Genomic DNA, 20298 nt, shown 5'->3' on the forward strand with positions numbered 1-20298 from the left:
TAAGAGTACAGTTTTTCTTATTAGATCTAAATTTTAACCCTGTCAAATATAGCTTTTGATCCCCAGACAAAAACTACATATAGCATCCTGAAGACCTGCATTTTGAGAACGTTTCTTTTAAAAGGAAACTTCGTCTAGCCCTGTGACATAGCTTGATGTTCACAAAACTGCTGTGTAGATTTTGGTAAATAATGAGGTTTCTTTAATCCTTCTCTTTCTGATGCCAGCAGTTCACAGCGATGTAGTAATCCATAATGTACCATGAGCCACTGGTGCTGAGGCTGAAGGCAAGGTGGTAATGCAGATATGGCTAAATAAATGTGTGGTTGAGGGATTTGAACTTGGAACACGGATTATGAGGGTTCTACACGATGCAAAGGTAAAGTTGTTTTAATAGTGCTTACCTGTGTACCCAAGCGGACAGATGCAGTCATAGTGTCCTATCTGGTTAAGACACGTTGCCCCATTCAGGCACGGATCTGAGACACATTCGTTCACTTCCAGGTCACAGTGCTTGCCTTGGTAGCCTGGGACACAGTAGCAGGAATATTCATCGACCCCGTCCCTGCACACTGCTCCGTTGTGGCACGGTTCGGAAACGCATTCATCCAAATCCATCTCACAGAGTGTGCCTGTGTATCCTGCACTACACAGGCAGGTGGGCCCAGTCAGGCTGTTTTGGCAGGTGCCTCCGTGCTCACAAGGATTTGTGTCACATGCGCTGGCAGGGGCTTCACAGGGGCACTCACAGGTAAAGCTGAGGTTTCCAGCAGAGCCCAAACAGGTAGCATTTTGAAGACAGGGGTTTGAGGAGCAAGGACTGGAGGTTTTATTACAGAGTTCCTCCACACTGTCCACTGACGCTTCTGCACAACGGCAAGGGTCGTCTTTATGACCAGTAATGCACGTAGAGTTCTTTTGGCAAGAGTTCGACAGGCACCTGGAATCATTCCTCGTGCAAAGTGACTCTGGAAAGGAAACGCAGAAAAGCACTGGGAGTAACCAAGAGTGAAAGAAGTGTAGTTCTTAACACAACTGTGCTTCAAAACCAACAGCTCCAGTTGCTGGCTGTTGAGATGCATTAGTGGACTAATAAATGTAAAATGAAAACAATTATGAAAATTGAGTAGGTTGTAATTTCCTGTTCTCGCCATGGTCTGGAGTGTCAGGATTTCTTAGCACTATGAGTATACTTGCAACAATATTGGTAGTTGTCAACCGATATCCAACAATATGGAATGCATTTATATTTAAGACTTTTTTTTTTTTAACTAGAGAAAGGAGTTGAACCCCCTTTTTTTCTGTTCCATACCACTTTGAATACTTTTGTGGTTGAAGTTTTTCTGTATTAGATTTCACAAAGCTAAACTACTCAGCTGCAGTTATAGCTCAAGTAAGCAGTTCAAACCATCATGCACTTTGATTCTGATTTCCTGATTCTAAATAGCGATTTGGCAGATGTGCAGCATTTCCACCACAGTGAATCTCCCAAACACCTGAGACGCAAAATGGCCCTCTGAGTGCCTTCAAGCCTCTGAGGGTGGAAGGACTTGGTGAACACGGTGTAAACATGTTCCTTACCCTCTGGGAATTGAGCTCCTGGCGTTAATTAAAGGCCACTTGGATTTCCATCGCTGCTGTAAAGGCTGGCAATAGCAAAAGCTACCTCTCACTTCCCAGTCAAGGAGTGGTGAGCTGTTACCAGCATTGTTCAGAACCCACCACTGACGTACACTGAAGCAGCAGTATCTTGGCCAAGACTCTATGAAATAAAGCTTTCTGAGAGAAGATAGCAGTTCAGAAGGGAAAGGCTAGTGAGCTGGAGAATGGAAGTTGCATTAAACAATCTATGTGAGAGTCCTGTAAACATCCTTTATTCTTTGTTCAGTTTGTACTTTCATTCTAGAGTCTTGTTTGGATATATGAAGGGTCTGTGTATTCCACAGCAGTTACTTGAAAACAAATGCCAAAGCAAGGTATATTTATGCAAATAGTGTGTTGTGGATGAGTTGAACTTCTCAGAGAAATTCAGACCCACCTACCATCAGTCTCTCAGTTCTTCTCAGTTTTTGAACTGAGATTCAGGAGAGTGGACATAAAAGAGATGGAGATGACCCACTGAAAGAGAAGTGGTGAGTAGAGATGCTTATCAATAACTGGAGCTAGAAGAGTGCTGATAAAGGCCTGGAACAGATCCCTGGCTGGAAAAGTGACAGGCACAGGTTGGTCACCTGAGGACAGCAAAAAACAAACTCTGAGGACTGTCAGAGAATACAAACTGACAGGTGAGGGTGTGTTTTTATAATGTGTATTTTAATATTATATATTTTTATATATATGTAATTTAATCTGTTTTTTTCCTAGGAGGGAGAAGCAGAGAAAGAGTCAGAAGGCTTTACTAACTGGGGAAAGACTGCTTGTGTAGATAAGGCAATAAGATAATAAATGGAAAAGCTGGAAAAGTTATCTGTGCATCACTGTTGTACTTTCTGACTTGAGGTGTGCACAGGAGCAACAGTGCCTCTGAGAATTTAAAGCAGCAGTCTGAATGAACTTGATGTTCATGAATGGGTACATTTACCAAGTCAAATAACTAATTAATACTTGTTTGAAAAAGCAGAATAAAGATTATGTAGTAACATTGATAGTAACGATGACACCATGATTTAAAACAAACAGTGCTCTTAAGGATTACGTAGGAATAGTTTCCTGATTATTCCTTTTGGGGTGTTGCATCTATAAGTAAAATGTGAGAAATATTTTTGTTTGAAATATTTTGAGCTGTTGTCAGGCTCATATATACCAGAGATGCAGTGGAGAAATTTCTAGAAAAATTATGGTCTTTGCCTGGTAAAGATTGTCTTTATTTAATGCAGGCTATGATAGATCTGATTAAGAAAGGAAGCTAAACATTGATTTGCAGGAGGAGAACTGGAGCATTACCTAATGTTCTTCAAAGGAAAACAGGACAAAAACAGTACTTCTGATTTAGCCTGATTTTAAAATGGCCATCCCCAAGCCTGTTAACTATCAGTTTTGCACTGGGAGCAGGTATTTCATCCTACTGAGGTGTCAGTTGTATTTCCTCCAGGTCTGACTGAATCAAAATTCAAGACATGGGTTATGATGCACTGACTCGCACCACAATCAGCAGTAACATGGTCTCTTCTCCTCCTCAGCACACCCTCATGTATGTTCTGATGTCCTGGTTTGCATAATTGTGTATGTTACCCATGCATATAGCTTATTTTCTTTAGCCTGGATAATACAGAGCTTGCTGCAATCTATTAATTACAGTTAAAAGGAGCAAAACTGTGGTCCTTAGGAACTTCTGCACCTCTCATTTTCCTTGGGATTACACAACTTTAGGGAGCTTTCCTTTCAGTCTGTGTAGCTACTTAAAATTCATTAAAATACATGTTTGAGGAAACATTACAAATTTGAAAAAATTAACTATGATTAAGTTATAATGTTGTCTAGTATTGCACTGTGTAAGCTACAAGAGATGAGGTCAATCATTCGAGTGCTCCTTACGTAGGACCACTGTGACATGAGAAGCAATTTAGTTAATTATTACTGCTTTTCCAGAGATAATTTGCATGCAACAGCTCAGTTTGTTATAATGACTGTGTGTGAGAGAGCATGAAACGTTTGCCAGTTTGCAGTTTTGATAGCAGCATACTAGCTGTGAGCACTGGTTAAAAAGCTTCATAGCTCTGTGAGGCAGTAATAGTGGATGGGAAATGAGGGAAGAGGAAAGACAGCCCTAAAAGCACTGTCTGTTTGTAGTGGAGGCAACCAGTTTGTCTCCAAGGTGCCACCACTATGGGAAAAAAAACATGAAAGAGAAAACCTTTCCTGGTTTTTTTTTAAACCAGTATCTTAATTTCAACTCCTTTGGCTTTTACAAAACAAATTTCTTATGCAGAAATTGCCAACAGACGATTCAATAAAGTATCCCTAGAGGATACTTTTGTCTGATTTGTACTACAAGTTTACAGTGAAGCAATAATAATTTTGGAGTTCTGTCTTCATTTTAATGCTCTGTTCATTTATTAGTTTTATTATTTGTATAGTTTTTGAGGAACACAGGAGTTATGAAGGTCTTAACAGAGATGTAACCACTGTTGAGTTTTAGATTACTTGTGGTTTAAAGGCTGGAACTAAGAGTTTTTGTTAGGGTGCTGTTTTGTCTCAGCAGCAAAAGGTGATCATCAAAAGGTATGCAGTTATCATATCATAATTAATTATCATGGTATGGAGTTCACCATAACATTTCCATGACATTAAAAAAAAAAAAATCATATTTGTAAATGATGTGAGTGCTCCAGATAATCATTGGATCCTGGACTGCTAGTTAAACCCCATTTTCCAGCTCTTTCAGGTAAGCTATTTATACTACCTCCTTTCCTACCCTAGTTTCCCTGCCGCTCTGGAGTGATATGGAAGGGTGGATTTGGGAACCTATTCAGCTACTGAGAGCTGTGTGGAAATGCGAGGGGAAGAAGAGCGTAGCAGGTGGAAGTTCCCACATGCTCTGTGATGCATCGTGGTGATGCAAAGTCTGGCTTAGTTTAAGTGGAGGCCTAAAGAATATTCTTTACTCCGTTTGCAGAAAGAGCTTCAAAGGGTCAGAAATGTTTCAATGTTTTGGGGGGCTTGATTTTTGGCAAGGTTGCAGCAGGATAACCAGGAAAGGCCTCATGCTCCATCTCGAGTGTGCAGAGGAGTTGTTTTCATTCTTAAGCAATTAAGGTCACTTCAGCAGTGACTTGTTCTGACAGAGTCTTAAAACTTGTATGTAACATTAGAAAAATGGAAACAAAATGCTGATCGCTTTGAATTTACACTGACTGACACTTGAGGTAATTATCAGTCTCTTTATAAACATTGGTACATTAATCTAATTATGAGAGGATTTAGTGCCAAGCATTTTGCCCCATGGTTAAAGCCTTGTGATGCAGATGAGAGGCTTGGCAGTGAAATTCTTTGCAGTAAAGCTTGCCATCTACTGGCACATCACCCGTACTACCAGAAACAGGGCAATACCTGCAGCTTTTACAAGAACTGGCACAAACGACTAAATGTAAGAAATGCCAAGAAAAAGACAGCATTTTTTTTCCCTCTAGGAGAAGATTATTTAAATTCACTGAAGCGATCTTGTTAGTGTATTAATAATTGAGCTTATATAGCTAATCAGCACTAAAAATGCATGATTTTGACTGGCAAAGACTTCTGAATGATCAGAAGCCACTGCAGTGATACAAAACAATTTTTATGATAGAAATTCATGAAACTGAAGATAGAAGGGAAAAGTTAAATTAGTGGGAAAGTTAAAATAAATAGGGTAGGGGTTTTGAAATGGCAAAAGCATTTTGGCACAAATCATCTGATGCCTGGCAAGGAAACTATTCTTCCTCAGTAAAGCAGGTAATTTAGAAGAGCTCATCTTATATCTTTGCTGAAAGTTTTGAGGGTTTCTTTTCTAGATCCTCTTTGAATCAGAGACTTACAGAATTCACGTCTACTTTTCAGAATATCCTTCTAACTTAATTACATCAAATCTAAAGTGAATTGATAATCCCCAATTCTGAGAATCAGATTAGCAATCACAGCCACTCAAAACCTCCAAACAAAACCTATCAAACTGTGCTGGGCTCTTTGTATCAGAAATGTCTTTCAGCAAAGACTTATTCTTTCGGGACACGACTCTTCCTGCGAGTTGGCGAAATATCATAATCAGCAGCAGCATTTAAAATTAAGTTTCAATCACTGCTAATCACGTTGTTATGAACCAGAGTTCACTTGGCTGTGGTCATGCCTGCACTTTGCTAATCATCTCATCGTGCCTGGAGGCTGCTTGTAATTTGCAATGCTGTTCTTCAAATGTGCCTTCTGCCCCTGAAGGAGGACTCTAAGCTTCACAGAAGCTTTCAACACTAACAGCTTTGCAATCTTTTACATATGCTGCCGAGATTTTCCGACCTTCTTAGCAGAGCCAGTCTATTTTCTAGGGGGAAAAAAAAATCCATGATAAGATAGAGATTCCTTGATAACTCACATAGTCATCCTCATTGATGATTTTACTGTGCTTTGAGGAGTTCTTTTTCCTTTAACAAAGAGTTATTACTTCACACATTTGAATTAAAAGTAGGAAGCTACACCTGCTAGTGCAGATAGAGCAGTTCAGAACAAAATATGACTTTTACTAACTCATACATTGTGGAAAGAAGTGGATAGCAAAAAGCCCTGGTCTATGAGTTGAACAATGAAATTTTAAAAGCACTCCTAAGGGGAAAAAATATTAAACTGCAATAACAAGATGTGTTCTTTAACAAAAACAAAACAAAAAAAAACCCAAACAAACAAAAAAAACCCACCCAAAAAACAAAACCCACAGAAAAACTCCCCAGAAAATGTGTAGGGTTGGGGTTTTGCGTGTTTGGTTTTTAGGAGGTTTTTTTTTGTTTTGATTTGCTAGGATGGCTTATATAATTGACATCTTGGTTGTGCTCAGTCACTAGAAAGATAAAATTTCGTTGTGATGAATGAAGCAACCATCGCTTCTCTTAGTGCTATTACTTCAATCTGTATTCTGTTGAATCAAAACCAGCATACAGCATTTGTTCACAGCTGAAGGCTTACATTGTGATCAAATAAGCTCACTAAAAAAGTCATGGGATAACATGACAGTAGCAAGGGTTTAGATAGCCCAGTGTTTGGAGTTAGAAACAAGAACCTTCAGTGCTTGTGTTCATTACTTGTTTGAAACTTGCCCCTGGGATTTTAAAACAAGTGTGCGAATCTGAGTCACTGAAATATCAAGCTCTGTGACTTTACTGAGATCTTGAAATAATTATCATTTAACTGGAAATATTAAAATATTGCCCAAGGCATTTAGTGCTGCATTGAAGAGCGCATGGCTTTGGTGTAACTAAGCATCTCTCCATTTATCTGCAGCGCACCGTGACACAAAAAATACAGTTCATCACTATGACAATAACTTCCCTGCAAAGGCAGCCTCAGAAAGTTGTGGGTGTGCAGATATATACTCAGTCTCCATGTGTCTTGAAGAACTAAGGAAGAGATGAACACAGATGCATAATCAACAGTGACAGAGATCGGGATCAGATGCCTTCACCATGGACTGAAAGGCAGAGATGCTGCTCATGGATCAGCATTTGGCAGATGGGGAAGGAAAGGACAGGAAACTGTGCTGTTCTGGAAAAACAACGAGCCAGGTAAGGGGCTATCTTAACCCTGAAAATAGCTTTTCCATGGAGATTCCCTGTGAATAGATCCCTTAAGTTTTTGCACACAGTTTTGATTTCCAGACTAAAGTCTCAAACTTTCTAAATATTGCACTGACACTGTTTTATCCCTTCCCATCTCCCATTACATTTGTATTACCATCTTAATTATGTAATGTAATGAGTAGCTTGTAGCTCCTGTGGTGCCATTTGTCCTCTGCAAGCTTCACCTGTGAGGGAAGTGCCAGCCACAGGGCCTGACCTGTTCTGTCCACAGCTGGAATTATTGTTAGTCAATCTGCTCAGTGGAAAAGCATACCTTGGGAAGGGATGAACAAACTTTTGCCGAACAAGCCAGCACTTGTTGTTGTGTCTACAAATAACGTGGTCATAAAGAGTTAAACCTGAATCTTTAACTTCAATTGTGTGTCCAAAACATCCCAGCATGTTGTTATAGAAACCATTTTCAGGCTTTAAATCTTGAATCATGTTTATTACCATAGTAACCACCACTGCACACAGGCAGAAAAAAAAAAAAAGGCAGTTACACAAATACTCCATTTCTATCAAAAAAGCCAAATTTTTCTGTAAGTACATTTGTATCAGCAAAACCAAGGAAAGTAAATTAAGAACTTAATTTCTGAAGCAAAAGTATGGGGTATTAGTGTAATAGTAACAACTGAATAGCATTAAAATTTTAAACTGCTCCTTTGGCAACACTTCAATATTAAAGCTACTTTTGTTTGAAATTACAAGAACTGGTTATTAAATCAGTGCCTTCATTGCACGATTCCCCAAACTCTTCCGCAAGCCCACAGTGATTTGGTGCTGCTCCCCCAGAATGAAGGCTGTTACTGCTGGCTGTCATTGTCCTTCTCTCTCTTTTAACCTTTGTGCCATCCCAGACTTCTTACCCACAAGCACTGCAGCAGCAGTGTCAGTCTTTACAGCCGCACCTACTGATTGCACTGAGCACCACAGCAATGGGACTGGCTGTCCCAAATAAACAAAACAAACATCTCAAAAATGAGGTAAATGGGTTCTTTACTTCTAAAAGTAAGTATCTTTTGGTTCTCAGTTTATTTTGCGTCATATCCTAGTGTCTGTGGTGGGAACAGGAGGAGGGTCAGGCCAAGGAGTTCTACAGAGCTCCTATAGATTTAATGTAGAGGATTTTTGGTTGGACATCAAGGTGCAATGCTACTAGCAATTCAAATACACTGGTTTCTAATGTGAGTGAAAGAGTTTTTGCACTGCTTTTTACCTTTATGTTTAGCACTACAGCACTCCAGTCTAAGTCAGTAGTGCGTAGTGATCATCGTGCTTTTACTGTGCACAGATATTTTTGTTTGTATAAGGTGCAGGACAGTGGCTAATCAGGCCACAAGGCAGCTGATATCCATCACAGTAGATGATGTGGACACTGATGTAGAAACTGAACTGATTTCTGCTGCAGTTGGGAAGATACTGTCTGTATTCACAGCTACTCTAAGGAGGAAGGCTAAAATGTACACCTTGGAAGTAGATGCCTCGTTTCCTTCTCTGCATCAGTGAGGGGATTTTCAGGAATGCAGATGTAACAGAGCATAAAACCGTCAATTTGTGAGTTTGGGTGAAGTCTAGTTGCTCCTGGTTCCGTGTGAGTTCCAAATAGTAGAAAATAAGGAGCAAAGGATCTGTTTTCTCTTGGAGAGGCCAAATCTCCCCTTGACAGACTCAAGTTCTCCAGCTTCTCTGGAGTCTGGAAAGAGTTTATGGCACTTTGCTTTTGTGTAAGACAGAGGCTTCCAACTCCCCTTGAGCTCCTGGCTCCTGCTGAATTCATCCTCAGCAAGGAGCTGAGTTTGGCTGAGCTGGGACATGCTGCCCCTCATGCAGACCAGCTACTGCTGGCTTGCAGCACTGAGAGGTCAGAACATGCAGGCAGCTGTGCTACAACTGTGCTCAGCTACTAACACAGGAGAGAAAAAACAGTCAGAAATACTGCCAAAAATCCCTGGAGCAGAGGGGCTAAAAACTGAGTAGAAAATTGACTTCATGTCCAAATTCTGTGTCCATGTGTTTTTTGTCTTTGAAAGCCATTAGAAGGCATCCTCTTCAGTCTCCTTTGTCTGTGGTTCTCCTTTCCACTTCATTACTTCTTTCCTTTTCTTAATATAAAAACAGCATAAAGCAGTGATTCTGATAATAGATAGAGGTGCTGTGATTTTAAAACATACCTTCAAATGTCTGCAGCACTTTCTTTCTGTGAGTCAAAGTTGGATAAGCCTAAAGCCCTAATTGTTAGAAATGCATGATACCAACCTATAACATGGGGCAACTGTTTTAAAGTCTCTGGGTGCAAAGTTATGTTCTGGTGCATGCAGATGTTGAGATTGCCTTCAGTAGGTTCTCAGTAACACAGCTTAGAACTAAATGTTGCTGAAGCCATCAAAATGCAGCAGAACATCAAGATCACCTCCAGCTTTAGACTAGGAACACACTGATATTCGTAGCCACCAGAGTGCATGTTCTCCCTCCAGGCTTGCTGCATGCATAGTCCTTTCCTTACAGAATTTCAGTTTCATACTATGTAACAGTACTCTCATATCAAAACCATGATGCTGCTTCTCCTGTCTCCCCAGACTAAAAAAAAGTAATCAGCCCTGTGGCAGATTAGCATTATGTTGCTGGAAATGCAGTGCACTGTGATTTAAATGTCACAGGACTCAGAAGAAAACTTCAGTGTGGCTACAATGGGCAGTAAATACAGAGGAAGCAAGGCCATGCTTTTCCAGCATGACCTTTGTAGAAGAGTTCACATTCCAGCCCTTTCTGTTATGGACTAAATTATTTTCAATAGAAATCGTCTACAATTAGCTCTGCATGAACTAATTACCAATTGGGATTTAAAGACTGCTTGGGAAAAGTCGCAGCTCCTGTGTTTTGGGACAGGCTGGAGTCTAGCAGGGAACCGGCACAACCCAAGTTTCCGTCTGCTGTCCCGCTGAGCTCCTGTGCTGAGGGCAGCTCCAAGCAGGGCCAGGATCATAACACTGAGATTGGAGAAGAGCAGTGATGTCATCGTGGTCTGCACAAGCTGCCCTCCCTGACCTGGTACAGATAAAAATCAATCACAGGCCCAACAGAAGGAGACTGTAATGAGAACTTTTGCAGAGGGCCAGTCTTTGAACATTGAACCGTGAACAGTGAACACAGTCATGGCTCTGACACAAGGCCTGTGGTAGCTCTCCTGACCTGCAAACTGCATTGTAGCATCCTAAAAAATCTACCGACTCGTAACAGAGGAAGAGGGAATTTATTCCATGGTTTTACAACATTTTATTTTCAGAGTAAGCTTAGAAACACACAAGAGGAGTGACTGACCCAAAGGAAGAGTAAGAGTAGGTATTGAAAACCCACTCTCTAATTAGGAATGCCTTTCACTTAAACCTTTGTAAGATTTTTCATTGCAGAAGTAAAACAAAATCAGAATATTCACCAACATCAGGATATGCCCAGGAGCCTTTCTTGGGGAACATGCTAAGAAATAAGCCTTTCATATTAGAGGGATATCACTAAAAGCCAAATTGTTAAAGCTTAATGTGATGGCATGTTTTATAACAAAAACACGTGCCACTAGGGCATTAAATATCTGCTATAAGTGAAGACGTATCCAGCAAACCTTCATCGAAGTTAGATCAGTATGACTTTTGCCAGTGAAATGATACAAAATTTAAACCCATAAATAAATAAAAACCAACTAGTAGCAATCAGTATAGAAATGTAATTTCTTGGGGTTTTTTATTTTATTTCCCCATTAATAGTCACCTTTATTTCCTCTGTTTATTTAATGTATGTAAGAAGTAGGTCTGACTCCTTGTGTCTCTCCTTCCCTTCCTAGTTCTCACTTCCCTGCCTCAGATTTTTTTTCCCTGCCTTCTTCTTTCCTTCCTCTGAGGCCTGATCCATAGCAGACTTGGATTTACAGGGCAGTGATGGGAAGTTACAGTAACTTTGTGTGGCTGGTAAGTGAGCCTGCAGTAATTGTAGCCCCAGGACACAATGTCACTCATGCTGCCAGCTCCACAGAGTAACACAGATGCCTCCGGAGCTGTGCTGAAGCGCTCACACTCCAGAGAATGATCCACAGGACAATAATGAGGTTCTGGCCTGCTATTCTCCTGGATAAAAGATTTAGCCATCCCTGTTGGAGTGACAGTGGAGTTTTGTGTCACACAAATCTGCTCTTAATACGTAGGGAGAGCTCGGGATGGTGGTGGTGTAGTGGCTGGGGAGTGGAAAATAAGATTAGCAAGCAGGAGGAGAGAACTAAAGCCTCCACAGCTTGACATTAGGACGCTTACTCCATCTGAAGAACTTTGGTTCCATATAATGATGAAAAACCAGAGGGAATACCCTTTTTTTGGGGGAAAAGGACCTTCCTCACAATACCAGTCCAGACTTACCAGTACAGAGTACATCACAGGGCAGAATCCTGCCCTGCTGCTAAACAAATAAATGAGATCTGTGTGACAGTAAAGGTCTGTCCAGGAAAAAAACTTAAGAAAGATTTTACAGCAGTAATGAATACGTGATAAATATCTAGTGACTATTTTGCTGGGGGCAGTTTTATGATCCCAAAGGGCATCATACAACACAGTGTGCTGAGAGACTGCAGAACAGATTGAGAAGCAGTTCTTAGTATTTAATACCTAGAGATCCTCAAAAGCCATTTTCTCTTAGGATTACATTTTGTTTGATCATTGGGATTATTAATTATAGATACCTTGAACAGAACAAGGCACCATTACTGTACTCCTCAAACAGCGTCTCATTTAAAAGGAACAAAATATCATACTTAATTAGGGGTTCAGCTGGGGTGCCTTTTCAATACACCTTGATATTTATTGGGACTATTATTCCATTAATAATAAAAGATGCTTGTAGACATAACAGCGCAGGAAGGAAGCACCAAAATATTTGTCATTCAGCTTGCCGTAGCAGTTGGAGCATCACCATCCAATATAGCATTTAGAATAATGCTATGGTCTATAGTTTAAAAGTGGCTGCACTTATGCAGAGACCTCTCCTTTGTGCCATTTTTCTTAATAGTATCCAGCCCATGCTTCATCAAGTGAATTCAAGCAGAAGCTTTTAAACCTTACTTTTCTCTCTGGGTAAAGAGAAGCATATCGTTTTCCTAAAGAGCTTTTTAAACAGCACTTCTGTATGCCCATACTATCCACAACAGCTAAGAAGTTGCTCAAAAGTTTAATTTAACCACAGAAATAGTTACTAAACTTACTGTACTTGTGCTGGTTTTTTACCTGTTACTACAACACTTGGCATTTGTTAGACTGATTCCTAGAGAGAGATGCTTTCTTTCCAGGCTCCTCTCTTCTAAGTTGTGAGCCAAAAAACCAAAACTTTATTTTATTATTAGCAAGGGGATCTAAAGCCCCAGCCAACCTGATTTCTTTTTCCTTTGGCTACCTTTCTTTCCTGGTTCCCCCCCGCAAAGGGATCCCAGTTTGAATGGCATCCTTAGGAGATAGTGTAGCTGGAGAGTTCCAGCAGTCAGCATTTCACAGTAATTCAGCATGCTCTGCTCGCCAGGAGATGGGCTGAAGCAGGTCTTGTAATGTACCTGAACTCACTGCAGTAAGAGGGATTTTCATTTAGGAACATCTGAATTTCAGGAACAGAATCTGTAACTGTCAGCTGTCTTCTTTGAGATGGCTTTTGCCAGCCTTGGCTGAAGGCTTTTATAAAGCAGTTTTTATTAAAAACTCACTAGGAATATGGTTTTGAAAAAGCAAGGTCTTGTTTTCACTAGTCTGTAATTCTTCAAGAGTTCCTCAGCAATATTCATAACACTTTTCAGTTTTGTTCTCCACATTGTCATGGCTGTTTGCTGCAGTGATTGAGTTTTCATAACTGTCAGAACAATGTCAAGACAATGTGAAGACAGTGTCAAGGCAAATGTAGAAGGGTGACAGTGTGAAGGAGGGAAAGAGAAAAGAGCTGTCAGTACTCAGAGTGCTCTGTAGAGAAAATATTTCAGTGATAAAACCATTGTCACCATGCACTGAGCAAGAGAGAGAGAATAAAGCGTAGGTAATTAAGTTACTCCACTATGAACAAGTCTGGATGACAACTTGGAGTTAAAGAAGAACTTAAAAGAGCAATTTGCAAGGATGTATTTTGTTCCTGCCTCTTGTCCCATGTCTTCTCCTGGATGATGCTCCTGTCCTTAATTCCCCATTAACAGGTCACCATTCTGATTTCAGCTTCTGGCATATTAAGTTGTAACAAGCACACTTTTTGAGAAAGTCAAAGAATAGGAATTAAAAAAAAAAACAAAAATCTCTTTCTAAGCAGCACACCTTAGTATGGAAAGGTGTTGCACTGCCCACCTGCAGAAAGGTGAAGGGTTTTCCTGCTTGATGTAATTCCAAGACATTTTATTAGGTGTCATGAGACAAGACCTCTGCTTGTGGTCCACTGATGGTGGGATCGGTCTGAAGCTTGATCTAATGTTGTTCAGAGCTCAGCACTGCAAGGTGCTGAGTGTCCTGCTGCCAGGTCCTTGGAAAGGTGACAATCTGGCACTGGCAAATAAAGGACAGAGGCACAGTTTGGATGGGGCTAAATTCTGGCACCAAAGCCCTGTGGGCTTTCTCTACATCATCTCTACTGAAGGGTCGCACAGGGTGAGGTGCTACTCACCTTTAGAAGAGTTTTTAGGGATTAAAAAGAAGCGCTGGTCTTGCAGCAAATCTGTGAATTTGGTCTTTGTGTATGTGCTGTGCTTTCCTCCTCAGCCTTAGAGGTGTGGATAATGAAGGGGTTTCTTACTTTTCTGTGCTGTTCTTGAACATCAGGATAATGAGATATAAGATGGCCTAGATGGCCGTTAGTCAATATAATTGAAGTTCTTGAAATAAATGCTTTGTTGTCAATGATTTTGAAATGACTTTATGAATCCCACTGAAGGGGTTTAAGAAAAATGAACTCCTAAACAATTTCTGGGGAATAACATAACATAAAATTCTAAAAATATTTCAGAGGTAGTATTTTCAGATATAAGAATTAAGTGTTAATTATTTGAAATTGAAAAGTCTAAGTATTTTCTATATATGTAATTTACATATTTATTGTTTATTTTAAGGAATTTTGTTGAATAGTTAACAGATTTTCTTACTTGTTGCATATGAAATAACTGAACATAAAAATGCTTGCTATTCTGTCATTATCTTGCTTCTGTGTTATACCTATTTGCAATTCATGACAGCATTAAATATAAAAGCATCAAACCTGGGTGACATTTTTAGATGAACTGCAGATTTTCTCTATATCTGGAGCACGGTGCTCGAAGGAAGCTGTTTAAACTGATTGTAGTCTAAGCTATGTTTTGTGAAGGTATTTTTTTTGCCTTACCCAGTTAAGTCATTTTAACCTGAAAAATAGTCTGCCATTTTGAATTGAGCATCAGCTGGGGAAGAGTGTGTTTCTTGCCTGGGGCTCAGATGCCTCCTCCCATTACTGTTCACACCTCAGCCATCATGTGCCTCTAGAAATCACTGAATTCACTAATCCTTACAAAGCAAAGTCTATAGGATGGCAAGTCAGTGACTTGATCCCTTAAAAAAAGGCAGCTAAGAGTTAGGAAATAAAAGAAGTGATATATATAGGGAAATCCTTACAGTTAGCAGTGGAAATCACACATACAAAAACTGCCTACATTTGTTGTAAGAAAGAAGAAACACTTAGTAATGTTATCTTTAAAAAAGAGATGCTTTTTTTTTTACAAATCTCCCAGGCTCAACAAAACTGTGGAAAAATGTATATGTATCCTCCCCCTAATACATATATATACATATTTATGTGTGTGTGTATAACATATGAAGTGAGAAACACAATATCTAAATTTAGTGATTTGAAGAGGGAGATCACTTGGATTGTGTTCACAGCTCTCTTATTGCAAGCACGGTATTCACCTTGCCCTTCTCAGCACAGCGTTCTCACCTATAAAACTGAAATGCTGCCTGCTTGCAGACTCTGAGGCCCAATCTGCTTATGTGCTGTAAAACGTGCAATATACCTCACAAGGAAAAAGCTGAAATTATTTTCATGGGAAAAATTTTCTCTGCACATTTGCAAGAAAGAGGAAGAAGATAAAAGAAGCTTGTTCCTCCATACTTGCATGACTCTGCTGGCTTTGGGCATGATCACACCTTTAATGATAACTTTGAAGTCAGGAAATGTCTTTGAGAGAGTCTAAGCTGATGTCTAAATTCAAACTCAGTGTACAAGTGTAAGTGGTAGGAGGACAAATGAGTTTTACAAGGTGAAATGCTGAACTGACCTTGAACACGAAAGCAGAGCCCTAAGTATTAGCGCAGAAAAGTGTTTGATTCTGAGACTTCACTAGAGAAGCAGAACTAATTAGAGAAGATTAACAGAAATGAAGCATGTAATAGCTGGAATAGGGCATGACTGAGGTATGAAAGGCTGAATCACTGGACCTCTCATTGAGGTCAAGATCTTAAAAACACTACACCTTTTTTAAAGACAAGTGACAAGTTTTACAGATGTCCCTGTGGTCGCTGAACATTCATTATAACATTCAAGCTCTGTTCTGCATGTAGGAGTTTCCCCTGTGTTAAGACTGTTTTCATCCTTGATATCAGGATGCATTTCTGAGCATGGGGTCTTATTCAGGGCCATGTTCACATTCCTGCTCCTCTGCAGGGGGTCCTAAAGACATGCTCACCAAGTCTGCACTAGAGTGGTAACAGTGGTGATTTTTTTTTCAATGAATCTACTGACTGATTTTTTGTCTTTTTTCTTTTTTCAAATGGAGTCTGAAACATGCATTGCTGTCTCTTTCCTCATACTTTCCAGTTCTCAATTTTTCCTGTCACTAACCAGCTGTCACTAACTCTAATGACCTTTTATTACTGAATGGTAAGAAATGGTCCAGAATTGGTGGGACAGCACTTCTGATACATGCCCAGAAACGACTGCTATACCAGCATTGTAGTAATGGGCTCAGCTAAAGTGAAAATTCTTCACATGGAATAGATAGAGTTGGAAAGGACTTCTGGTGATCATGCAGTTCAGCCCACTGCATCAACTAGAGCAGAAAGCTCAGCACCTATTGTCTATGATGCGTCTACTTCTCAGAACTTTCCATAATGGTTTAATATAAATGTCTTATTTTTGGAAAGCCAGATTTACTGTAAGCATGTGTAACTGCATGACTGTGGTTATTGGAAGAGCTGGTGCTCATAAGTGATTGCAGAAAAGAAGCAGTCACCCATGAAAACACAGAATTCTTCAGGCTGATTCAGAGCTGTGGCATAAAAGATGTGCAGGTTTAAAAGACAGGAACATCAGTCCCTTAGCTGTCTGGGTATTTGTAGTTACGGTAATAAAAGTAAGGGAAGGGTTCCTCTGTCTGTAGAAAAGTTGACACAGCAGGTCTGAAACTGAAGCACAATTATATAGCGTTGGCAGGCAGTTGTGTGAGTTTCCTCCAGAACATGTTTCTATGTTAGCCCAAAGAAGAAATGATGCAATTCAGGGTGCAAATACATTTCTGATGCTGTTTGCCCGATGCGTAAAAATCCCTGTAAAGTATAATAACAGTTTCCATTTGCTTTTAGTAGTAATGGCAAATGCAGTTCCCTCAAAGTTTAATATAAGAGCTGGGATATAACAAACAAAGTAATTGTTGCCAGCCAATCCAAGTCTTAATTTAAGATTAAGAACGTAGTGCTACTTCTGGTGCATCTCATATGTCTCAAAAGGCATTGTTCTCCATCTCCTTGAAAAGAAACCACTCCGTTACAACCACTGACGTCCTGGTTTCATAAGGAAAGTCATGATGGTCCTCGCCGGACAAAGCCCAGTAATATCTTCACTGAAACGAGTGGACTTAGAAGTTAAACCAAAATAAATAGAACTGAAAAGAATTCCTCTCAATGCTACTTGTGGAACAGTAGAGGTTCCTAAAATATGTGCATCTCTTATTGCAGCAAAACCATTGCCAGCTCAGAGATGTTAGTCAGGGATAAGCAGGGCCACTGTAAGATGGTCACTGGGCAGTGAGAATGCTTACAGAGATCTGTGGGAACAGAAGATGCCTGGATAAATCTATGAACGGGTGGGCAATTTCCCACACAAAATGAAAGATATGAAGAGAGTTTGTGGCACTGAGGCTGTAGTAGAAGTGATTTAGTAGAAGTAGATCTGTTTTTGTTCTGCTCTGTGCAGAGAGATGCATTTTCTTCCTTTCTTACTCCTTTCCATCAGTTGTCAATCATTTGGTTAGCCTGTTTGCTGGAAAGATTTTTATCCGGATCCTTCAAAGGTGTTCAGTGCCAATCCTTCCTTTTCCTTTTCAATTCCATTAAATTTTTGCTCTAAACACTTTTCAGTCTTGTCACTTCACTACCATGGAAAATGGTGGAAGTTCCGAGTTGCCTATTTGTTTTTCTGGAAACCCAATGTTCTATGGAAAGAGCGTTTTGAATGTGAAAATGGCAATTGATTTTAGTCCCTTTACTCTTCTTGCACTTTTCCATGAGCTCCAAAATGGGTAGATGTTAGACTAAATTGAATCAGACATTTGAGATGTACTCAAGAGAAAACAGAACAGATAGTTCTTGTTACATCAAGCAGAGGGCGTTTTTACATGGACTGAGGCTTGCAAAATGTTCAGTACCATTAGTAGTGGATAAAGAATTACAAATGTCAGCTATGTTCAATGTGAGAAAAGGGATGGGTTTAGCTAGGAAGTCTGAATTGGCGAATCCTACAAAATGTTGGCCAGATATTTTCTTTTTCAGTTGCATTGCAGGGGCACCTATTTGCATTCTGCTGATATTGTTCCAAATACATACACAGATAATGATCAAAGAGGCTTGGATTATCACTTCCACAAACACATTTTTCATATTTTCCTATATTTAAGGTAGGAATAAGTGGAGCTTGACATTCAGAATTCTTTTAACTTCTGCTTTCAAGATTGAACAGGAAAAAGAGAAGCATACAAGGGCCTTACAGATTTTCATGCCACTGAATAGTTCTGATGCAATCTCTGATATATCAGTGCCATTCTCTGGCTTGTCTCTCACTGTCATTGTCTTTTTGCTTATCTTACTAGATTGGTGCCTTCTCTCTCTGTATCTTATTTATGAGGCTATCAAATGAATGTAAGGGGCTGCCAGAGAAGAGCAGGTACAATTAGGATTTCTTTACCCTGTGTCACATCGTAGTGTTTTTGCCCTTCTTACAGCCCTTGGAGTCAGCAGACTCAAAGGTGAACTACATACCATAAGTCTATATCTTAGCCATTCCAATTCAGTTGCATCTCATGTGGCTCACAATTAACATTTCCAGAACTCTGTATGCAATTCTCAACTCCAGTTTACCCTTCCACCCCCCTAAAATGGGATCACCAGCAGATTGTTGTGGTATATTTCGCATTGTCTGTTTGCATTTAAGAGAGACACCCTAGAAAGATGCCTGATTAAATAACAAGGCGCAGGTGGATGGGTGCAGACAGAATTCCTCGTAGCATGCTTTGAACCAGCTCTAATCCAGGTGCCATTTAGCTGTATCAGCAAAGCACGGTGCCTGATCTGATGGGCTCTGCCCTCAGCATGAGCCTGGATTCAGTGTGAAGCTACACAGCTCCACCCTTCCTGTGACAGAAGTGGCTGATACCCAAGCAGCAGCAAGGCGATATATATTAGTTCAGACACACTCTCAGAGGCTCTCTTTCCAGCTCTTAGGAGGTTGGTGAGTTATACTGCTGACTCTTCACTGATAACAGAGCCTGATCTCTTCTTTCAGCTGCGTGGACAATTCAGTGTGTTCAGATCCATGGATGGTTTGCTGTTCTGGGAGCAGTATCACAGCTGCTTTTTGAGTACCTACAAATTGCCACAAAGCTTAGCTAAACATGTCTGAACCTGCTGCTGTACACAGATGTCTTTTCAATGCCAGATTATTACACTGGGAGTTTTGGATTCCCTGCTGTGAGTAATCTGTCAGTGCAGGTTACTTAAATTGCAGTTGCTTGGATCCTTGCAGACTGATGACTGTCTATCGTAAAGTCCTGGCTTTGGCTTCCTGTCAAATTATGTTGTTTTCAAAGTCCTCTAGCTCGCATTCAAAGAAAGAAAGAAATGTGTCACAGCCAAATTCAGAGCTAGGGCCCTCCTTGTGGAAGAAAGAGCTAATGAAGTCCTCAGTATCGTTCCTGTTGGAAACCCCAACAAGGGAGAACAGGAACTGTCAAAGGAAGAGTGTGACCAACGTATGCTGCCTCTCATGCTTCCTTTATAGTTTCTCCAACAGTGTGAATGTGAATTAGAGCTGAATTTAAATTTCTGGGCTTTACTTTAGAGGGCAGTCAGACTTTAGTAGTCCCCAAGTGTTGGAACGTAGTTACACCTCTCAGAAACCATCAACAAAGGAAATTTCAGGCCATTGTGTCCATGGCTTAGGTAGGGGTAAAAAGGTTTGTTTACTCACAACCTTGATCTCAATCACTGTGATTGAGGGCACATTGAAGGAATGCATCCTGTCTGCAAACCCCCTGACTAATGCAGTTAAAGATGCTCTGTCTGTCTCATTATTCAAGGAGATGTTTAAGGGAACAGGATGCCAGTACACTCAGCCTTGGGCAGGCAAGCAAGAGCAATAAAAAGAACTGAGGAATTTCTCCCCCTGTCCCTTGAGCATCCACCCAGGCCACAATTATTCAGGCACAGCACATCCCAGAATGATGCACCAGGCAAATGCCCTGATCCTGAGCTGCTGGAGTGGGGACACTGCATGTAATGGGTTAGCAGCCCATGCCCCTTTTCTACCCACAGAAATATTTAGCCCTTGAAATATTCTGATCTCTGTCCCCGCTGATAAGATTCCAGGCAGGCAGAAGCTGCCCTAACCCTGAAGTTGCAGCAGCCTTGGTTTGTTGATGCCTGGAGAGGGACACTTTGCTGGGCCCGGAGGAGCCCTGTAGAGCTCCAGTGGCAGCTGCGTGGTG

The 20298-nt window shown here is 40.4% G+C and overlaps 2 protein-coding genes across 3 annotated transcripts in view; one reads left to right on the forward strand and one right to left on the reverse strand.

The window, feature by feature from the left end:
• Window positions 1–20298, reverse strand: part of CRB1 (crumbs cell polarity complex component 1) — a 99796-nt gene that overhangs the window by 73011 nt on the left and 6487 nt on the right. For both annotated transcript variants that reach the window (XM_050306975.1, XM_050306974.1), the window contains exon 2: window positions 405–968. In XM_050306975.1, the coding sequence (XP_050162932.1) occupies window positions 405–968 (564 nt within the window). The remainder of the gene's footprint in view (window positions 1–404; window positions 969–20298) is intronic.
• The window catches only part of ZBTB41 (zinc finger and BTB domain containing 41), a 64009-nt gene that overhangs the window by 4016 nt on the left and 39695 nt on the right, over window positions 1–20298 (forward strand). The window contains exon 2 of the mRNA XM_050306985.1: window positions 6961–7241. The gene's annotated coding sequence lies outside the window, so the exon portion shown is untranslated. The remainder of the gene's footprint in view (window positions 1–6960; window positions 7242–20298) is intronic.

The sequence above is a fragment of the Myiozetetes cayanensis genome, unplaced genomic scaffold (genome assembly GCF_022539395.1).
Source record: "Myiozetetes cayanensis isolate MyiCay16 unplaced genomic scaffold, myiCay2020 scf12, whole genome shotgun sequence".
In the NCBI taxonomy this organism is placed as follows: domain Eukaryota; kingdom Metazoa; phylum Chordata; class Aves; order Passeriformes; family Tyrannidae; genus Myiozetetes; species Myiozetetes cayanensis.